The 22749-nt window shown below is 45.7% G+C and overlaps 1 protein-coding gene across 1 annotated transcript in view; it reads left to right on the top strand.

Annotated features, from left to right (window-relative positions):
* LOC135905621 (kelch-like protein 10) overlaps positions 1-22749 on the top strand; it is a 52424-nt gene that overhangs the window by 20625 nt on the left and 9050 nt on the right. Inside the window, exons 6-8 of the mRNA XM_065436577.2 lie at positions 5018-5217; positions 10204-10314; positions 12530-12721. Coding sequence (XP_065292649.1) covers positions 5018-5217; positions 10204-10314; positions 12530-12721 — 503 coding nt within the window. The remainder of the gene's footprint in view (positions 1-5017; positions 5218-10203; positions 10315-12529; positions 12722-22749) is intronic.

The raw sequence follows: 22749 nt of genomic DNA, 5'->3' as shown, positions 1-22749 counted from the left end.
GAAGAGGATGCACGTGCCGGCATCTGCAAATGGTCCGCTTCCCCGTTCTTAGCTTGCGGTGGCTCGTCGAAAATTGCAACTGAAGCACAAAAATGCTACTAGAACGGATTCTCAGCGTCGAAGAGCTGGCAGAGCGACGTCGTGTACGTGCCAAGAGGGCTGGAGAAAGTTACACTGCCACGCAAAATTTATGATATATAGAAATAAATCCATGCTGCCCGAACGCTCCAACTAGCCAATGTCCTAGCGATTGGCGGGCAGCCATCTTCTATTCATCTTGGAACGGGGAAGTCTCCGACTATTCGGGAAAAAATTAAGTTTTGTTCGGCTTTCTATAGCATGTTTAACACCTGCACGTTACCATGACGCAGTGAGTTTTCGCGATTTTATGGCATCGCGTGACAGACAGGCCAAGTGAGGTTGTCCCAAAAATTGTCTGACCATCGTGGAGGGCTGACTACAGAATTGAAATCGAAACAGCTTTAAGTAGCTTAACGTTATAGCGCGCCAGTAGTCAGATAGCTGGCCAGGGAGCTATGCGCAACTTATGGTTCCCGATAAGTCGCTGCAGATGAAAGGGATCGTTTTGTATCAATACAAAACTTTAAAGTTCCAAAAAAAAAACTGCAGTTCCAAATAGAAAAGCTTTCACAAAAAATTCCTGACCAGCTTTGGTCCTAAACTTAGAGACTTATTTTACTTGTACGCAATTGTTAACCAAGTCTCGCGCCGTTTGCTTTATTGAGACCACGCGTACGGCTGCTTCAGTAAGTGCGGCGATGTTAAATAAGTGGCCAGATAAAGGAAAGAAAGAACCACGTTATAGTTCTTAGCAAAATAAATTGCGAGATCTTACACGCGCATTGAGTGCCTGTGACTATCACTTCCTCTTTAATAACGTCGATAAGTGAGACAAACGCTTACGTATGTAGTGCAATAGTGAATATTACATGGTGATTGATATACGTGTGAGCAAAAGGCGAGAGGGGCAGGGCCCGCAAGTCACTTGATATTATTGAACGCTTCAGAATGTTTCCAACCAACCGACTACCATTACCGACGAATTTCGTCATGACTGCGATTTCTATGCTGTATATTACTCGTAACCGCTTACTGAAGCAGTGCAGTGCTTTTTAGAAGCTACTTTCGTTGATATTGATGACATGGCGCCCCCGCTAAGTCAATTACCATGGATTATCTATCGCAACGACGATATTGTCCGACAATATTCAAGAAAATATTACATGCCCCGTGGATGGACAGTTGTTATTTTTTCATTCACATACCATTAATAACCTTTCTGGGCATTATGTAGGCCGATTACAGTAAAGGAACATAAACAGAAGTTATCAACAGCGACGCTAATAAAGCAAACAAAAATAAAATAAATTAAACGGAAACTAAGCATGAAATAATAAAAAAAACAATAAATGTACCAATTGGAACATGGTTATCAAGTCATATTAAATCTATTGAACCATTGTATAAATGTGCCATGACATTACGGAGACGACACCATGTGGCCGCTTATTACAATGACAGATGGCAAAAAAAAATTGTGGTGAGCTATTGAGAGGGCTAAATAGCGTGAACGCAGCTCGAACTTTGAAAGGGTGAGAAGAAACAGCGGGGAGCGGGCCAATATGTAGCTAATGAGTGACATGAATAACGCTTTAGAAAGTGAGACAACAGCGCCAACACTCTTACTTTCATAAGTGATGGAAAGTCAAGCGAATCTTTGATATCAGTAACGATAGAATGGCGTTTATAAAAATGGCGTTCTTTTTATAAATTAGGCAGGCTTTATTCTGAACCGTCTCTTGTTTATCATGTAGGCACATTTCACGTGGATTCCACACGAGGGACGCATACCTTATTTTAGAGCGAACCCGAGAGGTGCATGCGAATACTTTATTGTTTAAGTTAGCTTGACGTTCGTGACGCCTGATGAATCCGAGTCGGATGCTTTAGCAGTTATTCCGTCCATGTGGGTATTCTATATCAGGTCTGCAGAAAAGTGCCCGCCTAAGTATTTTAATGAAGAAACGTATTCAATGAGCCCAGTATTGATCGCGTAAGAACTGCGTGGGGTGTTAGTAGGTGTCGTGAATGTGAATATTTTGTTTTAGAAGCGATTATTTATATTTTCATTCATCACAGCAAGCAGGAATATTTTCGATGTCGCTTTGTAGAACGGGGCATACTGTCTTCGCTGTTAGTAATCTGTCTATGAATATCACCAGCCATCAGCAACGAGAAACAATATCGGTTCAAGTACAGAGCTTTGTTGTAACCCGAGTTTAAATAATGTTATTAAAGAGAAACATATCATTTACAAAAACAAATTGATAGTGGTTACACAACCAGGTGGCAATGCCTTGATTCATGTTGAGCCTGTTTCATTATCATGAGTGTGAGGGATCTTATCAAATGTTTCAGTGAAATCGATAAAGATGGCATGATTATTACGGACGCATGAACAGAATGATGGATGTCAATTACTAATTCAAATATTTGTCTGACATGAACGGCCTCTGTGGAAACCATAATAATTAGCAAAGAAAAATGTTGTGCTAAATAAGTAGTTCACTATTGTGGACGACATGATGTGTTTCTAGTAATATACAAGGTATGCTGTTTACAGAAATGGGCCTGTACTGAAATAGCACTCGGAGGTATTACCGGGTATGAACGGAGTCACACTGGCATTTTTCCAAGCTTCAGTTATGCCCCCTCCGTCAATTAATTGTTCAAAAATAGCTAGTATGATGCGTGATCTGTCGAGCTTCGTTATTTTTTTAGATATGACCGGCTTCGTTATTATTTCGATATGATCGGCTTCGTTATACTTTAAGTAATTTAGGGCACACGCGGTCTCGACCAGGTGACAAATTATTTGTGAACCAGTCATGAGCTAATTCGGCTCCTTCACAAGTGATCGCAATGTCATTCATAATGGTGCTATTAGACCTGAATTTTATTTCCGCCGCGATACGTTTCTTGTCAGTGAAAACGGAACTAAATAACAAGTTCTGCAGTTTCTGATGGCGACAAAAGCTTTGCGTCCTTAGGCAAACGAATATATGTTAGAAAAGCCCTATGATTAAGCATTTTTTCCAATTGTTTACCATTACTGGTTAGCAGCGCAGATAAGCCTTGAACAAAAAAGTCTTGAGCTGCTTATTTTTCTCTATTGCCCACACTCACTTCGTTTCTGTAGTGGTCCAAGTCACTATCAGAGTCCGGCAGCTTCGCTTTTAAATGGAAGCGTTTGTGCTTGTTGACGCGATGTTTACGGGCAAAGGGAACAACGTGCTATGGATAGATGACGTCATGGTGGTTTTAGGAATGTCCTGATTCATTAGCTGTGTAAGCTTCTCGTGGAGCACACACCAACTTTTGTTAGAATTACGACAATGCAAGCTCAGAAAACGATGGGAAGTCACGAAAAAGCTGTTATGTATGATTTTTTTCTGGCATTTCTACCTTTACGTAACGTGAAAGTGCGAGAGGTTTAGTACAATCCAGTAAATAAACCCACATATCTTCAGGTTCAGTACTAAAAACAGGTCTAGAACACAACTTCCATTTGTTGAGAGGAAAATAATTAATGTATAGGATTGTCTGTCAGGAAATTACACAGATTCAGTTCGTATTTAGTGCCCACGGGTGTGTTTGTTGGACAGTCTATTCCTGGATAAGTAAAATGACCGGCTTATACAATCGGTAATGTTGTGTGCTTGAACTGTGCGAAGACTGCATGATTCGTTTAAATGATCGCTAAATTTAACAGATGCGTCTAGCTGACGATAGCCCACCCCGACGATACAATTGGGTTGCAATGGGCAATGCATTCCGCAAATTTCTAAGTACGTGCTGGTGCCTAGGATATACGCTTGAACATAACTTCTCACGTCAATCATGGCGCCGGTACCACAATGATCAATTCTGTCTTTTATAAAGTGTCCGATGTCCATATGAGAATAATTACCGGATCATCGAGATTTTTCATTTCCGTTCAGCACGGTCATCACAGAAAGTGCTATTTATGCTTGTCACGTTTCACAATTGTTTGTGGTTGCTCCGTACGTGCACGCCTCTACCAAATCAATAAGACGTCGAAGAGTACCAACAGTACTGCGCGGTATTGTTAGGGTTTAAACATGGTGAAGAAGCAGACACGCTACAAGAAATAGTGAATAGAGAATATAACTTTTCGTAAAGCGAACTAGTGCACAGTAAGCAAAAGAACACCTGAATAACAACAACAGCGGTGAACATGGTCGGCATGGTCGAAGGTGATCTCACTGGACAAGTCCGCCGGCTATTCATACATGAATGATAGCGCAACAGGAGCAGTCGCTGGTGCTCGCACAGTTGGACATCGCGAGTGCACGACATCGCGAATGCAGTACGATTTTGCATATCTCGCTGGTGAATTGGGGGGACCGTTGACGAAATTCATAATAAAGGAAAAAAATTGACTCGCCATCTGGGCCTTGTGAAAGTGGACGTCCTGCGACGCTGTTGAAAAACCACCACTACAGCTGCCAAGGGGGGTATGAAATGCTTTATTGTTTATTGTTTTAGAGTAATGGTAGTAATGATAATTTAGATTATTGGTGGTAATAGGCGTAATGGTAATTTTGACAGCACCCTGCCACTTGTATTGCCATTTCTTTTTTTTCTCCTTTTGTCGCTCCTGATGTTCACGCTGCTCCTCGGGAGCCCTCACTATGAGCTGCCTACCCATAGCGGGGCTGCAACAACAGTGAAATCAGTTGATAGGCTGATTATTTCATATAGGAAAGGCTATTAATTAACGACATTCCCGACGTCGCAAGCTGCCATCGCGGCGGCAGCTTGCAATAAATTCTCTTATTCAAGCGCATCCAACGCATTTTGACAGGTTCCACAGTTGTAGTCCCATCACACGAATGCTAGCAACACATTTTCACGCAACTTCATCCCTTCTCGAATCGAAGTGTGCGTTTAGGTTAAATACTCTCTGTTGCAGAGCCTACCACGCAGTGGCCGTATACAAGAGGCGTATTTTCGTGCTGGGCGGCATGCAAGAACGGAACTACTTGCGCTCCACCATCAGCTACGACATGGACAAGTGCGAATGGAAGAGCGAGTCCTCCATGAACGTCCCACGCGCCTATGTTGCAGCCGTGGCACTGGGGGAGTACATCTATGCAATAGGCGGACACACTGGTAAGCAACATACAAATGTAGACAGTAAAGAAATTGTGAACCATTGAAGCAAGAACAAAGAGATAAAGAGACGCTTCGGAGCTGTGCAACTGATTGACTTGCAGCACAACTCGATGAGAGAATTAGTCCTATGTATTTAGCACGCTTTTGATTGCGTGCTTGCAAAGCGGAAATGACGCCGCAGTAAAAAAAAAAGTATTTGTTGTTGGGCGAGTTAGTGCTGTGTGCTATGCGTTCTTTGTAACAGTAGCAAAAGCGGACCATGCACAGGAGCGACATACACAAGCACCACCGCCGCTTGTTTATTGAAAGGTAGGCGTCAGAAGAGCGAATATTATTTCACGTATGCGGAATATACCGATAGTCTAGGCATCGTGATGTGTTTTGCTGTGCAGTGTTCATCAGGCGTACATCTAGCGTACGCCTGATGAGTGTAGCAAAGAGAAAAATATTGAAATTACGCCCGGAAGGCGAAGCATTGGTAGTAATAGCAAAGTATTAGGCAACTACAAGAAGAAACATTCGTAATTTGATTGGCAGTAGAAATTGCTATAAATGTTCGCTTACTAATTAAATTACTAAGCGTGGTGGCGCGCTTTTACAGGCAAACATGATTATATTTCACTCGATGACCGTGCGCATGCGCTGTCACAACGCTAATGGGATGAAGAGCGACGGCAGCCGTACGAGAAAGCTTCGAGCTGCTTATCACTTTATACCGCGTCTTCGAAGCGAGATTATGCGACCTTCAGCACTATGCGAGCGGGAAGACAGCGTGTATAAATCCGCCCCACATCTCTGCTCACCCTAGTCTTTGCACGCCTACTTTCAGCACGTGCAAGGCAGAGAGCGGGGAGGTGGGCGCGCGCTAAGACGGGGGGGGGGGGGGGGGGTGAGGGCAGAGTAGCGCACGCCGTTTCTTCTCCCGCGACGGGTGCGCATGGTGCGGCTGAGCGCGGTGGCGCGCGTCTTATGTTCGTGGTAATCTGCGGTGGTTTCGAATGCTAGCCCACCCGAGATAGCTGATGGATTCATGTGCGCTTTGTTCCCGCGCGCGTGATTCGCGTTGAAGCGAGAGGCAGCACGAGTGACGAATGCGCTTGCTTTTGTGGTTCATAACGCCGGCGTTTTCACAGCGGCTTTGCTTTCCATAGTCATCAAGTGCGATGTGTTCATGTCTACCTCCGCCAGGGCTCCTACGGTGCACCAAGCCGGCCGTTCTACCTTCGTGTTCGTCAAATTCAGGTTCTCAAAGCTGCGTCGCCTGTCACAGTTTGTCTCGTCCACTGGTTACATGTAATCGGTTACTGAAAGAAGTCATTGATTTATAGTGAGTGTTACCGAGCAAACAAAGTGAGCGTTAAATTACAAAATCAGGCAGGATTGTAAATGATTACAAGTAAATAATATGTAATTCGCTAGCCCTTGTCATGTAGTGTTCATTCTTGTCCTAAACAAATGTTGCCTCTCTGGCGCTCCGATGCTTGTACTGTCCCCTCTAGCCGCCATACCTCAGCTAGCCAGCGGTTCATCACGTGACCTTTAACAGTGGGCGCTATTATCTTTGGCACACCCTCTCACACTTTCCCTCGCACCCGCAGCATACAGCGTGGGGAGCGCTATCTTGTCGCTCAGCCTCTTCATATGGAATACCACGGTTACGTTGAAATTTCGCCTGGAGTTTCCAGATGATTGCTATCTGTCTGTGATAATATATGGTACGCGGAAGTGGAAAACAAACATATGAAGACAGTCGGCCGTGGCGGTGGTGAAGAGGACACCGACTCTTGACAAATACTTGTGAGTGGGTATGTGCGAAAGGGCCCTCATCATCATCATCGACACCAATTTCTGAGCGTCGACAGTGGCAGCTCGAAAAGCGTGGCGCGAGAGAGTGTGGCTCCTGGCGTGAGCAGTGCGTGAGGTTCGGCGTTCGAGGACAAAGAGCTTCCTCGCTGGGCGTACGGCCCATAGGAGCTATCACCGCCCGCGTTAATATGTCTGAACCCGAATCAACGCTGCCACCAGCTGAGAGGCTTCCTCTCCCAGTAGTTCCGCTGGAGAACTGGTCCAGGAGGGCTGGCGGTCCTGAGCCTGGCTGAACGAGCGTTCGGGTGAGCTGCCACCAGGCTACTCCGCCAGCTGTGAACGCAACCCGGTGGCTGCTGCTGTGTGCTCCCGAGCGCAAAGCCCGCCGGCGGGAAACCGGGCACGTGGAGGCACCGGTACATCGTCTGTGGCGCAGGGCCACCTGAGCTCCACGAGGTGGTCTGACCCTGCCGTCCGACCCTACTGTCCGACCGTGCTGTCCGACACTGCAGTCCGACACCGCGGATGCCGGTTCCACGTCTCCGACATGGCGACACCTGTTTCCGCATGAACTGTAGGCAGATTACGTTTGACTGATCTATATATATATATATATATATATATATATATATATATATATATATATATATGTATCCGCATGTCTTCTGGAATGTATATTGGGGAGCTGTCGGCCAAAACGTCCAATAAAAGTCTGATGTGTGTTTGTGCTTCTGCGTGCTGCCTCTGTTTCTTTCTGGAGTGATCCTGTACCCAGTAACATCATACTGTCGTGAGGTGCACGCGCTGTTTCAAAAGGTGAAGTCGACAACGACAACGATGAAGGCGCGAGCATGACCGTGCAATGGCGATATAAAAAGGAAAAGGAAAATTAGAGGACGCTTAAACTTCGCCTTCAAGAGTGGAACGCGATGGCGTTATCGCACCACCATGGGGTGTAACACCCGTCGACCCGCCAAGGGGTGTAAGACAATGCGCTACGGCGCAGCGAACACGTCAGAGGCGTCCCGCATCGGACGCTGCACTTAGGAATCGCACTGTGAGCGGAAAGAGGAGCCGCTTCGCCTAAACACGAGGGTTCGAGTGACACACGTTGGAAGTTGGAAGGGGAGAGAGTGAGAAAACGTATTAAAGGCAAGGCTATCTGGGCATCCTCGCACCGGTCCCCGCACGGCTCGAAGGGGAGAAGCGGGCGAGTGGCGCGCCACGTGTCGGGGCAGCGCCGCACATTGCGAGGAGAGGGTCTTCTGCATTTGCCACAAGACGGCTCTGCGTGTGCGCAGAGCGCAGAAGAAATGTAGCGGAAACGTACTTGGCTACTCATGTAACTGCGACTTCTGTAATTTACATGCTCATAATTACCGATATACACTGCAGTATAATTTTCTACGGCATGTTTCTAAGGCAACACCGCATTCACTAGAGGCGCTTTTGTCCTGCTTTGAATCATCGAACTCATGGCTCAGTGGTGGCATCTCCGTATCACAATCCGGAGACCCTGGTTCGATTCCCACCCAGTCCATCTTGCAAGTTGTTTTTATTTGTGAAGTGCCTTCCGGGATTTATCCCTCACGGCCAACGCCGCCGACGCCGACGACACCGGGTTTTCTGCGACACAAGCTCCTTAACGCTGTCGCGTTAAAAAGCGTTGCCGGTGAGCCTCGTGGCGCGAGCTTGGAACACGGGAGCGGCGCCATTGTGAGGCAGGAAGCGGAGGGAAGAAGGCAGCGGCCGAGGAAGCAGCCCGTGGAACGATGAGTCCGGGCTCTTGCCTATGCCTGGTGTTCCTAAGCCTATGGCTCAACGTGTAAAGCTGCCGTTCATCTGGGATGCGTCCAGGAGAGCCCCGATCAGAGCTTCTATGCTCCCGAGCTTCTCTCCTGGCTTATACGTTCCTTCCCCGTCATGTCAGGTCATGTCGACGCCCGGCCGTCCCTCCTGGCTTGCGTTCATGCCCGCCGTTCCACATAGTCTCGCCTCCCAAACCCAGCTAGGGTACCTCCACAACAGCCCACTCATCGTCTGCACCATTCCGGCCGCGCCCCCACAGCGAATCATTTTGTGATGTATGAACTTTCATGCCTTAATTCTGTAGTTTGCAGACTACTTAGGAACTCCTTACTTAGCATTGGTTCATAAGAATTTTTTTACCAGTTATATGTAGTTGGATCGATATAAAGCATTGTTTGTGTGTGTGCGACAGAGAGTGTACGCTTTATATTTTCTTTCCTAAATAGGTCAGAGATGGACCGCGTTCAACAACTGACTATGGTGAAAATATCTATCTGGTGACACTGTCGCAATAAAGCTCGTTATGTCTGGAATTTCAATGTATGAGAATGTGCGGAAAGATATTCGTTCATTTGACGCCTTACCATTAAGTAGGTGGGAGGGGCGGTTGTGTGTGTCGTGTTCGCTGTGTGGTGCTATACTTTCTGCGTGATTAAAAAAAATGTTCTATAGTAAGCCAATATTGGTTGGCCAAGCATGTTAGCTTCCGCGGCTTAGGCACATTTGACGAAATTTTGTATAACCATGCGTTCGAAATATAATTGGAAAAAGACAGCACCAGTGAGTAAGTGCATCTCCACTGAGTTCCGCTGTTTCGTTTTGCTGGAGGTGCGTTGAACTACAGCAACGTCCTGCGTCTTCGCACTTTCGACCATCGTAAAACTACGCATACGTGCGGGTAATACAAAACATCATGATCGCGGACGTGGCAAAAAAAAAGAAAAAAAGTCGGACTCTTAGTTTTCCTAGGTTGACTTCTATAAAATGCTCTTGAGTGGACGTAACTTCATTATGTTTCCTTCCTGGTTAAAACGATACCAATGGCGCAACAGACTAGTTGAAAAAAGTATGCGGAAAGAGAAATTTCGACGAACTTCTGCAACCATCATCATCAGCAGCAGCAGCAGCCGCCGCCGCCTATTTTGATATCCACAGCAAAACGAACGCCTCTCCCAGAAATCTCCAATTACACCTGTGTTCCGTTAGCAGATTCCAACTTGTGCTTGCAAATTTTCTAATTTATTCACCCTGCCTAATTTTCATACGCGGAAAGAAAAGCGAGTATCGGTAATCTTTGGAAGCTGCCATTACGCTGTTTTATGCTTAGCCGATGCGCTTACGTACGGTGGTTCGCAATGGCATACGCAGGTGTGGAGCGAACGCCTAGTGTAGAGCGCTACTGTCCGCGGACCAGGCAGTGGGCCGTGGTGTCTCGCATGAACAGGAGGCGTAGCGATGCCGCCGCCTGCGTCATCAAAGGTAATAAGGGTGCTCTCAACTCTTCTGTTATGTGCTCTGATATCACTTCTCTAAAACAATTGTACGGGTTCTGTCCCCTCAAAACCTGCCTGTTTTCATTTTACTTATATGCCTTTCTCTGAATGAGTACCTTTGTGCAGATAATTTTGTTTTGTTTTTACCACCTATATTTTGTTCCCCCCTACGTAATGCCTTTATGGTGATGTAGGTATTCTGCAAATAAATAGTGGCCACGTAATATATCGTTTTGCTTAAATAGAAATAGCAAATTCGTGCATATAGACTGCCTAAAGGCAAACTTTTTTTTGATCGAATTTATCTGTACCCCGCGTTCACTTACAATGTGGTGCCTGTCCGCGATAACTGTTGCTTTCATGCAGCAGAACAATTTAGGTCAATTTCCACAAGCATTCTGTTTTCTCCCTCGACACTCGCCATAAGTGTAGCTATCCAGAAACGAATATTCCATAACTTGAAATAATCATTTCAAGAATTCAATGCGAAATTATAGCAGTGACTTGTAGATCTGTATTCCAAATTTAAGTATTCGCCCACTCCTAAATAAATGTGCCGTAAATAAATAAAAAAATGTGCCCAAAAAATCCCAGTTGGAACGAGTTCGTTTAGTAACAGGAAAGGCCCTGAAATTGCACTCAGGATGACGCCGCGAAGTGTTAGTGCTGTCGAAGTATTCTGTGTTGGGCTTGTTGATCAAACAATTCTACTTAACGAAATCCGCATAAGAAAATGTAAGTTTGCTAGCTTTCCTTGCAAGTAGTATGCAATGACGCTGCCGTAAGCAAACTACATTGCGCTTTTTATTACGTTTTATTTTTACACGGAATCTTTCACTCTCTATGGAATGTGGAATACCACTTGTAGACATGCACTGAATGATAACATCCTTTCTGATAACATTCTACTTTGGCTATTTCCGAGAACTACATATTTGCTCTCGTGGTTTAATGTGCGCCGCACACAGTTCACACTTGGCCTTCACATTCGCTAAATCAATAACACGAGTAGCTTCGGGCACCCATGCATTGAGTAAAGTTAGCATTCACTGGGTAGCGGGAACGAAAGAAGACTGAAAAGAGCAACACAGATGTCACAGCAGTTCTTGTGCGTGATCATTCGAAAAAAGAAATATGGCGTTTAAATACAACGTACGCTGAAAACGCAGTGTCATAAAAGGAACACAAATGGTCGCTCTTGCAGATTCAGCTGGTAACGGGATTTATGGTGTGCTAGAATTTATTTACACTCATTGCTCATTTTCACTTGTGCGAATAGCGTATCCTATTAGAATGAGAACCTTGTGTGACCTAGGATGCAGGGACTTACAGAGGTTGGAATTGAGCGCCTGCGAATATTTATCGGCAAGACTGCGCTTGAAAAGTTACTGTGTTGCATGAGATATCTTGTTTGACATATAGGGGAACACTACAACATTGGAATTAGGACCGCTTCTGATCCATTAAACCATTGGCAGTGCAATACAAACGCAGTCGCGCAATAAGTGAGACTTATTTGCCCCTGGCTAAATGAAGCTTATCATTAGGGCACGATCCATGCCGCCATTGTCGTGCACGAATCGTTATCGTGGCCAGACAACGGTATGCACAGTCGCGACTAAAAGGATGGACACCAAAGATGTCAGGAAAACATTATTCACAGCCTGTGGCACAGCCCACGTCTGCGCGTTACGTATTTAATGAGGTTGATTATTTGTTTGATTTGGTTCATTTATTTATACATTTATTTAACGCACCTTACAGGTCCCTAGGTGAAGCAATGAGTGAGGGCGATAAAAAAATGAAATAGCAGCATGAGGAACTCCATTGCTGGACCGAGTGACAAATCCAGGAACAAATGTGCCATGAACGAGGAACATCATTATACCGTTCCTAAATAATGTTATTAGCTAATGACATAGAAAATATATCGAGAATTGAATAAAACAGCTCCACTAGTACTCGACCAATGCAAGGCAGCGTGTACAGCGCTGCATAAATGCATGTGCACTACAAGTACCCGACGAACGAAACACATGGGCAAAATTCTAAGACATACATGTGTGCCTTAATACATTAGGTTCGCAATTGGTTAGGTGGAGAGCACCAGGCAGGACACAGAAACAGTCGCTTGTAAACTGCTTTTGTTCCGATGATATCCTCCGTGCTTTGTCATGAAGCCATCCACTCACCCCGCGCAGGTCGCCTTCTCGTGAGTGGTGGCTTCAATGGCCGCCGCTACCTGGAGAGCATCGAGGTGTACACGCCGCAGACGGACAGCTGGTCACTCGTTCACTCGCTGCCATTCCCTCGCTGCAGCCACAGAATGATCGTGCTGGGGGCATATGTCTACGTCATAGGCGGTTTCGACGGCCGCCGACGTCTCACATCAGGTGACGGGTCGACGAATAGCGCCGGTCTCGGCAGAATTATGTGCGGCTGTCACCGACCATAGCGCTGGCAGCGTAATCCTGCAGCCACTGTTATAGCAACAGCAAGGATACGTTTATTGATTTTGGAAGATCTAAACACAGCCCTGCAACACTCTCCGTTTTATAACTGCAACATAATCCGGAAATAAGAAATTTATGCTCGGATATAACAAGTCTTGCAGTTGCTGAAAATAGCGAGAGTTGGCTGCTGCGATAGTAAATGAAACTGATATGAAAAGTGGAACACGATACATGAAACATGAAGATGTGAAACATGCTACTTGGGCAAATGAAGACGATAAATGTTACTGATTTGTGCCTTTATTACTGAACATGAACGGCTGGAGGTCTAGACATGTTCGGTCGAAGTCCTATTGCCTTTCTGTCAAGCCAAATCTAATAGACCTGACGGATAGCTCATTATTATGTACAGAGAAAGTGACTGCTCGATGTAATGACTTCAGAATGGGACAAAAATGTTCGCGTCTTTAGTAACCTGAGATCTCAGTAGCCTAACCCTCACCACATCACATCATGGGTAGCAAAATTAGCGTGCCTCATATACGTCTATAAAGGCGTTACAACTGCGTTCCTCGCGACATTTTCGGATTTGTGGGTGCACTCGATACGAAGGCATAATGTTGCAGCGCGAGCTTCTTGCATTAATGAAAAATTTTACGACTTCACACGACGGTTTTCAGGTCTCGTACTAGATACTGTCCGAGTGTTTCGATTCGAAGATTCATTATTTTATTTTGTATGACTACTTGTCTAATTGCTACCCGTAGTCACTTCTATGTCTGCCGCGGTGGTTAGCAAGATATCGAGGAGATCGCTTGATAATGGCATCTTTTTTCATGTATATAAATAATTTCTAAAGCACTGTTTTTATAAGCCCTTATTTTTAAAGCTTGTCCTGAGAAAGCAATTAAACGAATGCAAGACGTGGAAGGTGTGACCCTAATGATGCAGATACAAGACACTCTTATTGTATAGGATATAATTTCCGTTCAAAACGGGCCATAATTAAGAACATTTCTTTACACACGGGTTTAATACACAGTGTGCGTAATTGATGTCACACTTGCTTGGCATCATCCTCATTTCAGGCGCTCTCTGCAGCGCTTATTCTTATTTGGGCGAACATGAAACCTTTGTAAGCAATTGTGCATACTCTCACTCCTGAAATAGAGCCAAACTGACTCCGAAAGCTGGGGTGTCATCTTGTCTTGGGTAATGTTCACTCCAATTTCAGTTATTTACGAGATCGGACATGCCTTATCATTTACATTTGAGTCCCGAGAATTAATGAGCGCATATCTCCGCCGATTGAAACCAAGTTAACAGGACACTAAAGAACAAGGAAGTTCACAATTCAGTTTATGTTTGTGAACTGCTGTTCCGACGCTCAATTGCCAGTAATATTGCGGGGAAGCACAGGACGCCATTGCATTCCCCGTTATCCTGTCATTTAAATATGAGAGGATAAATCAACGATGTGGCTTGGGCTGGCTGGGCTCACGAATGTGTGCCGCAGTGATAACACGTAAAATTTTCGTGACGTGGAATTGAGCCATGCTCAATACTCCCGATGTCGCGTGTCATGAAGCGCGTGTTTTGAATTTTTCACATGAAATTGGTCGCAAATGCGAACTGGTGAATTGGAGTAACTGAGGCCGCATGGCGTTATTACGAGTTCGACAGCTATTGTTAAAGCCAAAAAAGAAAGCGAGGCAAACATTTTTCACTAAGAGAATGCTTTCCCACCTCCAATGAGAACTCCAGCCTCATTCTCATTTCATGATCGCTTTCATGTAAAACAGTTCATTTGTTCGCTTGCATGTGTAAGCTTGCACTCTCATCGCAGAACTCCAATCACAATGAGGAATCGCATGAGACGTGTTTTTGGCGTAAGCGCGTCAGCACTGAGGGAGTCATGACAAAAGAAGCTAGCTTTTCTTTTCAATGATTAAATTTGTGAGAGGCAAGTATTTCTAACGCAATACCACACAATGCAGTGTCACAAAACTACGCCATTAGCGCCGTTGATGGTGAGATCAGTCTTTCACTAGACCGGCGTACATATACACTATCTTGCGTACGTTATAATAATAAACCACGCTGCAATATATTTTCGCGGTAAAGGGAAGATCTTCACGAATGACTGAAAGTTACTTTTGTGGAATGGGATAACAGAGAATGGGGCGGGGGGAGGGGGGCGTTTGCCGCTTTGTCTATGAAGGAAGCCACACCATTCCCCGCACGCATTACTGTTAAAGAATCCATGACACCAGCTTTTCAAGATTAAATTTTTGCATTGCATGGTAAATCGTACATGTCTCACAGCGAGCTAGCCAAATTTGAGCGCATTCGGTGCGGTATGAAAAGAACTTGCATCTGAATATTTTGTACCTAGTTACACTGGGCCATAGCGGCGCTCAGGAAGAATACAGCGCTGTACGGAGATGTTCTCTGCACACAAGCCCAGTGGGCCTTCAATTGATACGAGGTGGAAAGAGGCCTCTAGGAGATGGTGGTTGTGCCGGACGTGACGTTCGGAAATGTAGAGCTTTGCTTCTCCTCAGAAAAGACGGATTTCGTGAAACGGCCTCAACGAGGTGCAGACGGCATGTGTCTGGGTGTGTATAAGTACAAAACAACAGAAGGCATCCACGAAGACGTGGGATGGTTTATGTTCGTAGCACCGGAGGCACCAGGGGTGCTATGCAGGATGCGCCGAGTTTGGCGAAACTCGGGATCTTCACGAGCTCTGGCGACACCCCAAGATGAAAGCACGAATGGTACCGAGACACAGTTTATCTTTCGACAAGCCTCCAGTTTCATTGGTTTATCTAGATTCACTCTGGCTGGCTATCATTCCTTGGGCGTTGCCTTCTGGGCGGTCGACAAACTGGGGCTCACGTGATCATACCGTCGGTGCATGGTCGTGCCTTCTTTCACTTGTTTGTCGTTCCACCGAGTGCATTACATGCAGAAGCAAGTTGTAAAACAAATGCATTTAGTACAATATTATTAGTTACTTTAACGTGGTTTAGAAGCATTTTGAAGCTTACGAGATGTGCACTGAATGCGTCTTAGACTAATTTGTAATTTAGTACGCTTCGCATTATACCACGAGGGAGCGCTGTAGTGGCGTCATCACATCCATTCACCGGGCAAGCATGGCGGCTAAGCATCAGAGAGACCCAGTGTAAACAAACCCGTACAACGAGCTTGCAGTGCGCGACGTAGTGATCAGGCTCGACGAAGGCCACTATTTCTTGGATAGTTCTGTTCCTCCGTGGGCAATCTTCCCGTGCACCCGGTACGACTGCCAATAGCTTCGGCGATTTTACAGATCGCAACGCGCACCTACTGTTCACGGCGAAGTGCTGAAGAAACAACTTGTCCGGTGCTGCTTCTGCGAGTGCGCCGAGTTCCTCCACTCTCCGTGACTGCGAGCGTCACGAACATTACATAGTGTGGGCAAAAGGTAGACATCCTATATAGCTACGATGCGACGAGGAGGTACCGACGATGGATCTCGCTACCAACACAGTGAAGGAGACTTCGACACACTGCAGATAAGTATATTTCTACTGTTTCATATTTAGCATAATTAGAGTGCACGGATTAAGTCACTTTCGTAGTAACGAACTGAATGTCCAGCAGTTTAAAGAAGGCAGTGAGAACCAATGAGTGTTCGTGCTTTTACGTGCAAGTGGGCCCGCGGAAATATGGAATAGATGAAGGTAACCTTCACTAACTTGGTGAGGCAACAGAAATTCATGAGTGACATTAAGCTAGAAAATTTATGGAAGAGTATCTTTATCCAAGTGAAATATCAATAGCAAGTACTGATATAAAGCAGGAAACTTATACAAAAATTTCATGGGTTGAACAGCACATAGAAGGCATTACCGAATCGTGATCGCCACGTTACCGATATCCTTGAAAAAAGTCTAGAATCATTGCATTCCACCGGTTATGCAATATGGGACATAAACCTGGAGGTTAAGAAAGAAACTTGAGATGTCAAGGACTGTGTAGAAAGCGAAGTAACAAAAATTGTTGCAGATAGCATTAAGGCAGGAAGACAGCAGCGTAGTAAACCGTGGCAACTGATATGCTAGTTGAGATTAAAAAAGAAAGGAATCGGCAGGCAGGCCATGCACATATTCGATCACTTGTTGCCAATTCATATCAGGTGATTACATAAGCATTACAGAATGAATGTCAAGGAGAGAGAACTACAGCCAAGGATGGTAGAAAATTGCGTAATGGGACAAGAATATGATGTTTGTAGGCATAGGATGCAATCAGCTCGTATAAGACGGGATTGTAGGGTGAGGCATTTGTTTTGCAGCGAACAAAAATAGGTTTGTGGTGCTGACAGTAGAGACTCGTGAAGGTGCAGGGCCACCTCAGCTGCTGGCACACTAATCAACATGACAATTGGCTCTGAAAAAGAAAACCCCAGTTTTGAAAAATAAAGCAATGTTGTCCCAACGCATTGTTTTACTAAGCATACTACACTAGAGGCTTCCACATTTAAGGGCACTTAGTACTAATAGTGCAACGAGCATTTTTCTTTGTAAATAATGGTTTGTACGTGGCTGATTCATTCCAATACACTTTTTTGCAGCAAAACATTCTGCTGCTGGAGCCACTCAACCGCCTGGTGGCAGTAGGCGAGCGCCAGGCACGTGCTCTTGAGAGTGTGGCAAAGGTCCAGAGGGCTGCTCCGCAACAGTAGTATCGGTGCCCTCATTGCTCTCCTGTCGAGCCCACAGAAGGCACCTTATAAAAGAGCTTTCAGTTTAATATTTTGTTTATTATTCAAGAACATGAATAAAATTATTGCAGTAAACATTGTGCTGTGCATATTAGGAGACTTATAACATGCACTTTGTGTCCCTTCAAAATAGGCAAAAACGTAAGACAACCTGTGCCACTCTTGGACCATGTAAATAAAAAATACACTAATGCAGCATACACGTGATCATGCTGTTTGTTCTTTCTATGTGCAAGAATACAGTGCGTGTTCATTAGCCACAAGATGAACGGTGTGTGTAATTCACAATGAAGAAAGGAAACAGCAGGAGCTTAATAATGCTATCACCTATAGACTGTGCATATGACTGCAACACTCCCCGATTCAAATGTGCCATTACATGCATGTTCGATACCACATATTCTTTAACATTGTCTTATAATTGCATGTACCATATTTCACACATCTTAAGCCCTTGCATAGCACACTTCCGATGTATCCATTTCATAGGCCAAATAATTGTACACTTTGTCCTTTTGTGTTGTATGAAAAGCAGCATCCTTTACAGTCGGATAAAACTTCAGAAGACAGGAGAGGCCCCACCCAGATGACCAAAGCGCAGCAGCCAATTGCCTACACGTCTAAAGAAATAGTCCCTCTCCAACGAACAATATTAGTCTGTCTGGCGGCACGATATCAGTCTCGAGAGCGTGCCCATTGGTGCAGGCTTGTGTTCACCTGCCTTAAAGTGCAGATTCCGCAGCCTCCTAAAGTTGTATCCGACTATAGAAACACGTAATGCCTTGCACCAGTTGCATAGACTTCTGCAATTTGATAGCACACAATGATCAGGAGCAGAAATCTATAAAGGCATCCAAGCAAAGCTGGCTGACCACACTTCCAGTATGAGGGGCTGAAAAAGGTCTCGCCAAATATTCCCATGACGTCCTTGAAAAAGAGGTGGTGTTTGGCACTTCTTTAGAATCAAAAACAGATTACACTGAATGTTGTGTAGCACGTCAAAACAAACTGAGCTTGGTTATTTGCACAGCATGTAATGGGAGGTCGAGCTTCACATAGGAAACAAACTGCTCTGTCCAGTACAATTTTGAGGCCGGTATGGCACCTATTATGGCACCGGTATGGCACCTATTATGTCAACAGTGTCTATATACAAATTTCACTTTTCACAGGCCATTGATTTCACCATTATTTTTGTGTGATGGTTCTTTCAATCAGCGCTTGTATTACATGAGCAGGTGGATTTGAAAGCAAAGCTTTGTTTGCAAACCTTCCGACTTCCATAAGTGTGTGGCAAGGCACTGGCATTTTGTCGAATAGCTCACACTTCCTCGGTCCTGCACCAAAGAAGCCCAATGCTCTATTTTAAGTTGGATCGCACAACAATTCAATGGCACACAAAGAAGTGTAACACACACAGCAAAGCATTCTGCTGTGTGTATTTCTCTTTGTGTCCCGTCGAATTGTTGTGCAATTAAACTTCAAGCTTCTATACCAATACACCGTCTTCAACCTCACCAATGCTCTAGTTATTAGGCCACAATGGTGCACATCTTTGAAATTTCCCAACACAAATTAGTTCTCCGAAAAATCACAAATGTTAAATTTTGCAGCACAGCTGTATGTATGAACGTGCCATATTCTTTACCACTAAACTCACAGGAATCAAAGAGGCAAGCATTAACCAGCCTTGCTGCTGCCGTTATCATTATCATCATGACACCAATGGAAAGACAGTGCCACGTTTCAGTAAAGGGAGTGCTGGAGGGAAAGGTGTGACAGTGAGGGCTTACAATAAAAATAACAGTTACGAGACATGTTCAATGCCAATATATGCTGCATGTCGCTCAGCCTACTTTGGCAATGCGGCAAGTGTTTACTCGTTTGGGCATATCACGTTTTGTGTAATCATTGCTCTAAAGCTGTACAAATGGTCTATTTGCTCTGCAAGTTTTATTTTTATCATGGTAGGTTAAAGACCCACTTTTCATTGGCATCTGCGCCACATTTCTCCCGATATGTAATAATGCCTTGGTGGTTCATGACATCTTCACGTACAGAGAGTTCTGCAGAGTATCGGATGTGCATTGTTCTAATGCTTAAGAATTAGAGCCCCATTATGAAACGAAGATATACAATTTATCCATCCAGAATAACGCCGCCCCCCCCCAAAAAAAAGGAAGATGCACTGAACCTCTGGCACATGCATCGACAGTGAACAGAGCAAACAATCTGAAGTATTTTCTTCATGCAAGCCAACACACTAAGATTCTCAATGCATTTTCATTTTGCCACAAATGCATAGGCACAACCGGCTTGGCGCAACATCCACATCTCGCGCTGCAACAAATTGTGCAATGCCTCGCTGTTTCATAGCGCGGCCGATAGATTACGCATGACCAAAATTCAGCATTGTGCATACTTAGTAACTTCACCAATGAAGAACCCCAAGTTCTTTATGAGATTAGGATTCATAGGTTACTTCACACAATTAGTGATATCTATTTATCTATTTATACTTAACCCCTTTCCCAAGAAAGTGAGCCATTTGGAAGGCACCCTGACAGATAAGTAGAACAATCGACAAAAAGTGATCAACCAGCGAAAAAGTCTGTTAATCACAGTAACGCTGACACTGAAGGCGCCTTAATTCCTACGTACGTTCCGTCGACACACCCGACTACGTTCGTAATGTTCCCACGAAGTGGAAAGCATTCTTTTATATATGCCCGCTCCGCCGCAGTATTCTGGAAAGCTAGCCACCGCTTACGCACTGCCGCATCGATAAGCGCGTCAGACACATCTCTGACACAGTGGCTAACAGTAGTTTGATGGCGTCCGATGTAACGCTCGGCGCCGATGCTTCCCTGAAAACTTCCAGTCCCGTAGAAACGGAGGGCACAGATGACTTGCTCTACGACGGTGAGCGAATGAAGCCCGCCACGCTGTCTCCGCAGACGAGAGTCTTTGCCTAGGTCGTCACACAGCCAGCACACTGATGTCTTCGACAGGCGAAAATGACGCTGAAACTCCCCGTCGGTCATGCAGGTGAACGGGTCCGGACGGTCATACTGACGCTTGCTGCCGCTGGATGCAATGAAACAGGCTGCTGCTGCCGCCGCCATGTTCCCGAGTTGAACTCGGAGGGGGTTTCGCGATGTACGAGTTTAGCACGAGTTCGCCTGTCAATCAAAACCAGAGGTCACGCCCCGCGCGAGGCATGTAACTATTGCGCGCGCACCCACTACAGTTGGGCCACGCCCAACTTATCTTCCGGCAACAGCGACGTGGTGTCGAGCTGAGAGGCATCAACAATCTTGACCGCCGACATAAAACACGCACAACGCACTGTCATCGGTGATGTACTGAGCACCACTATCGAAAACATAGCGTTGACTGTCGCTGGCATACATCTTCTCGGGCTGAGATGGCCGCACAACACGGTTTCATTGCCTGCATTGCGGCGCGTAGCGCACAGTAAATAATTATCGGCACGTCACTGTAGGTGCTTGCAAGGCGTCGAGGGGGACGACGATGCTGAAGAGTGCTTATTGCAGCAGTCGTTTCAGATGGCTGCTCTGTCATCGGTGATGAAACGGAGCCACAACGTCGTAAACACGATCAGCGTCCGAGAATCGCTCGCTCTTCTAGGCCCAGTGCAATGGCATTTCTTCATCACAAGCACTGCGCACTCGACAGTTCCAACACCTCTCTCCGTTCGAAATCTGATTTCATAACTGCACACAACAGCCCTCACCTGCCAAAATGCGAGTGCTGCGGTGTCGTTACGATATCCATCTGCGATCGCTGCTGGCTCCAGCAGAGGTAATCCGCAAGCACCTTCGACTGCACAACACACTCATATACTGCGTACATGCGCTCAGAGGCGCCTTCACTGGGCAAGCGATGACAAGCGATGAATTCTGTCGCTGGGGAAGCACGCACGTTTCGCAATGTATCGCAGAGGCTTCGCGCACAAATATAAACTGATTTTCACTGAACTGCGTCACTACGCACTCTAAAATAACATACCGCCATTTTACAGCGACAGCTGTTGTGTCGTTTTTAGTTGGTAAAGCGGGGGCCTTAATAGCCTAGTGAAGCGCCTGCGATGAACAGCCGTACCGCGGCGCTGCGTTTCTATTCCGCAAATAGAGAAAGAGTGGCCATGACCCTCCATGGATCATGACCGACTTTATTGAGAATAGCACTGCAGCGCCCCTAGGCGACTAATCACCGTATGAACGCCCTCGTGCGTGCGACCCGCTTCAATGTACCGCTTGTAAGCTTTCGCCTCCCTGTCGCCACTCACGGCAGGAAGTGCAAAATTTAATAATTTGCTCGATCTCCGTTTGTCATCACAAATTTCTAGCATTGAAAACGAAAAACAGATACCTAAAGAAATAAAAATGTGCGTTATTTTATTTGTCGTATTTTAACGTATTCGTTTGAGTGAAAGTGTAGGTGCAAGAATGCGCCGCATGTACCCCGTTCGCATTCGATGGGGGATAGATAGATAGCGCCCGAAAGATGAGGCACGCCCTTGACGCGCCCGGGAAAGGCGTGGCAAACGGCTCACGGCAAGTGTGCTGACAGACAGCGGGGCAGTCACGGTATCGCTAAGTTGCGATAATCCGTTGATAACAATACGCGGCGCTGGCGCGTTTCGTTGTGCAGCCTTCTGCGCTTGAAACGTGGAAGCAGCGTGCCGCGCAGGGTGCGCTCATGTTGTCATACGCGACTTTTTGTCTACATATTTTTTTGCCTGCACCTTCGGCCCGTTCCGCGCTATCTCCGTTCACTGACTGCCGTCGAGCAAACTCGGGCAAAACTCGGGTGAACGAGAAACTCGGCGCATCCTGCATAGCACCCCAGCAAAGACACTGTACGAGTTGAGGGTCGCGGGGCTGGAAGAGACAAACCTTGTCATGTATGTAAGGGGCACATTGTGTTTTCCAGCACACCCGCCAAATGGGCAAAGCACACACTCCCTCTCGGCCACCGTTGCAACCTCTCCACTATTTGCGCAGACGGTGTGCAGACTGGCGCTCCAAGCACAATGACAGCGACGGAGCTGGACAAACAGGTCTCGCGAGCGGAGTTGGCAGAATGAATGGAGGCGGTGAGAAGGAAGCATTTGCTGGCAGTGTACATAAAACAAAATGAAATCGGCAAAGAATTCTACGACAATTCC

This window comes from Dermacentor albipictus, chromosome 1 (assembly GCF_038994185.2).
Source record: "Dermacentor albipictus isolate Rhodes 1998 colony chromosome 1, USDA_Dalb.pri_finalv2, whole genome shotgun sequence".
In the NCBI taxonomy this organism is placed as follows: domain Eukaryota; kingdom Metazoa; phylum Arthropoda; class Arachnida; order Ixodida; family Ixodidae; genus Dermacentor; species Dermacentor albipictus.
Note: the sequence above shows the minus strand (reverse complement) of the source record. Positions and strands in the feature narration are given on the sequence as shown.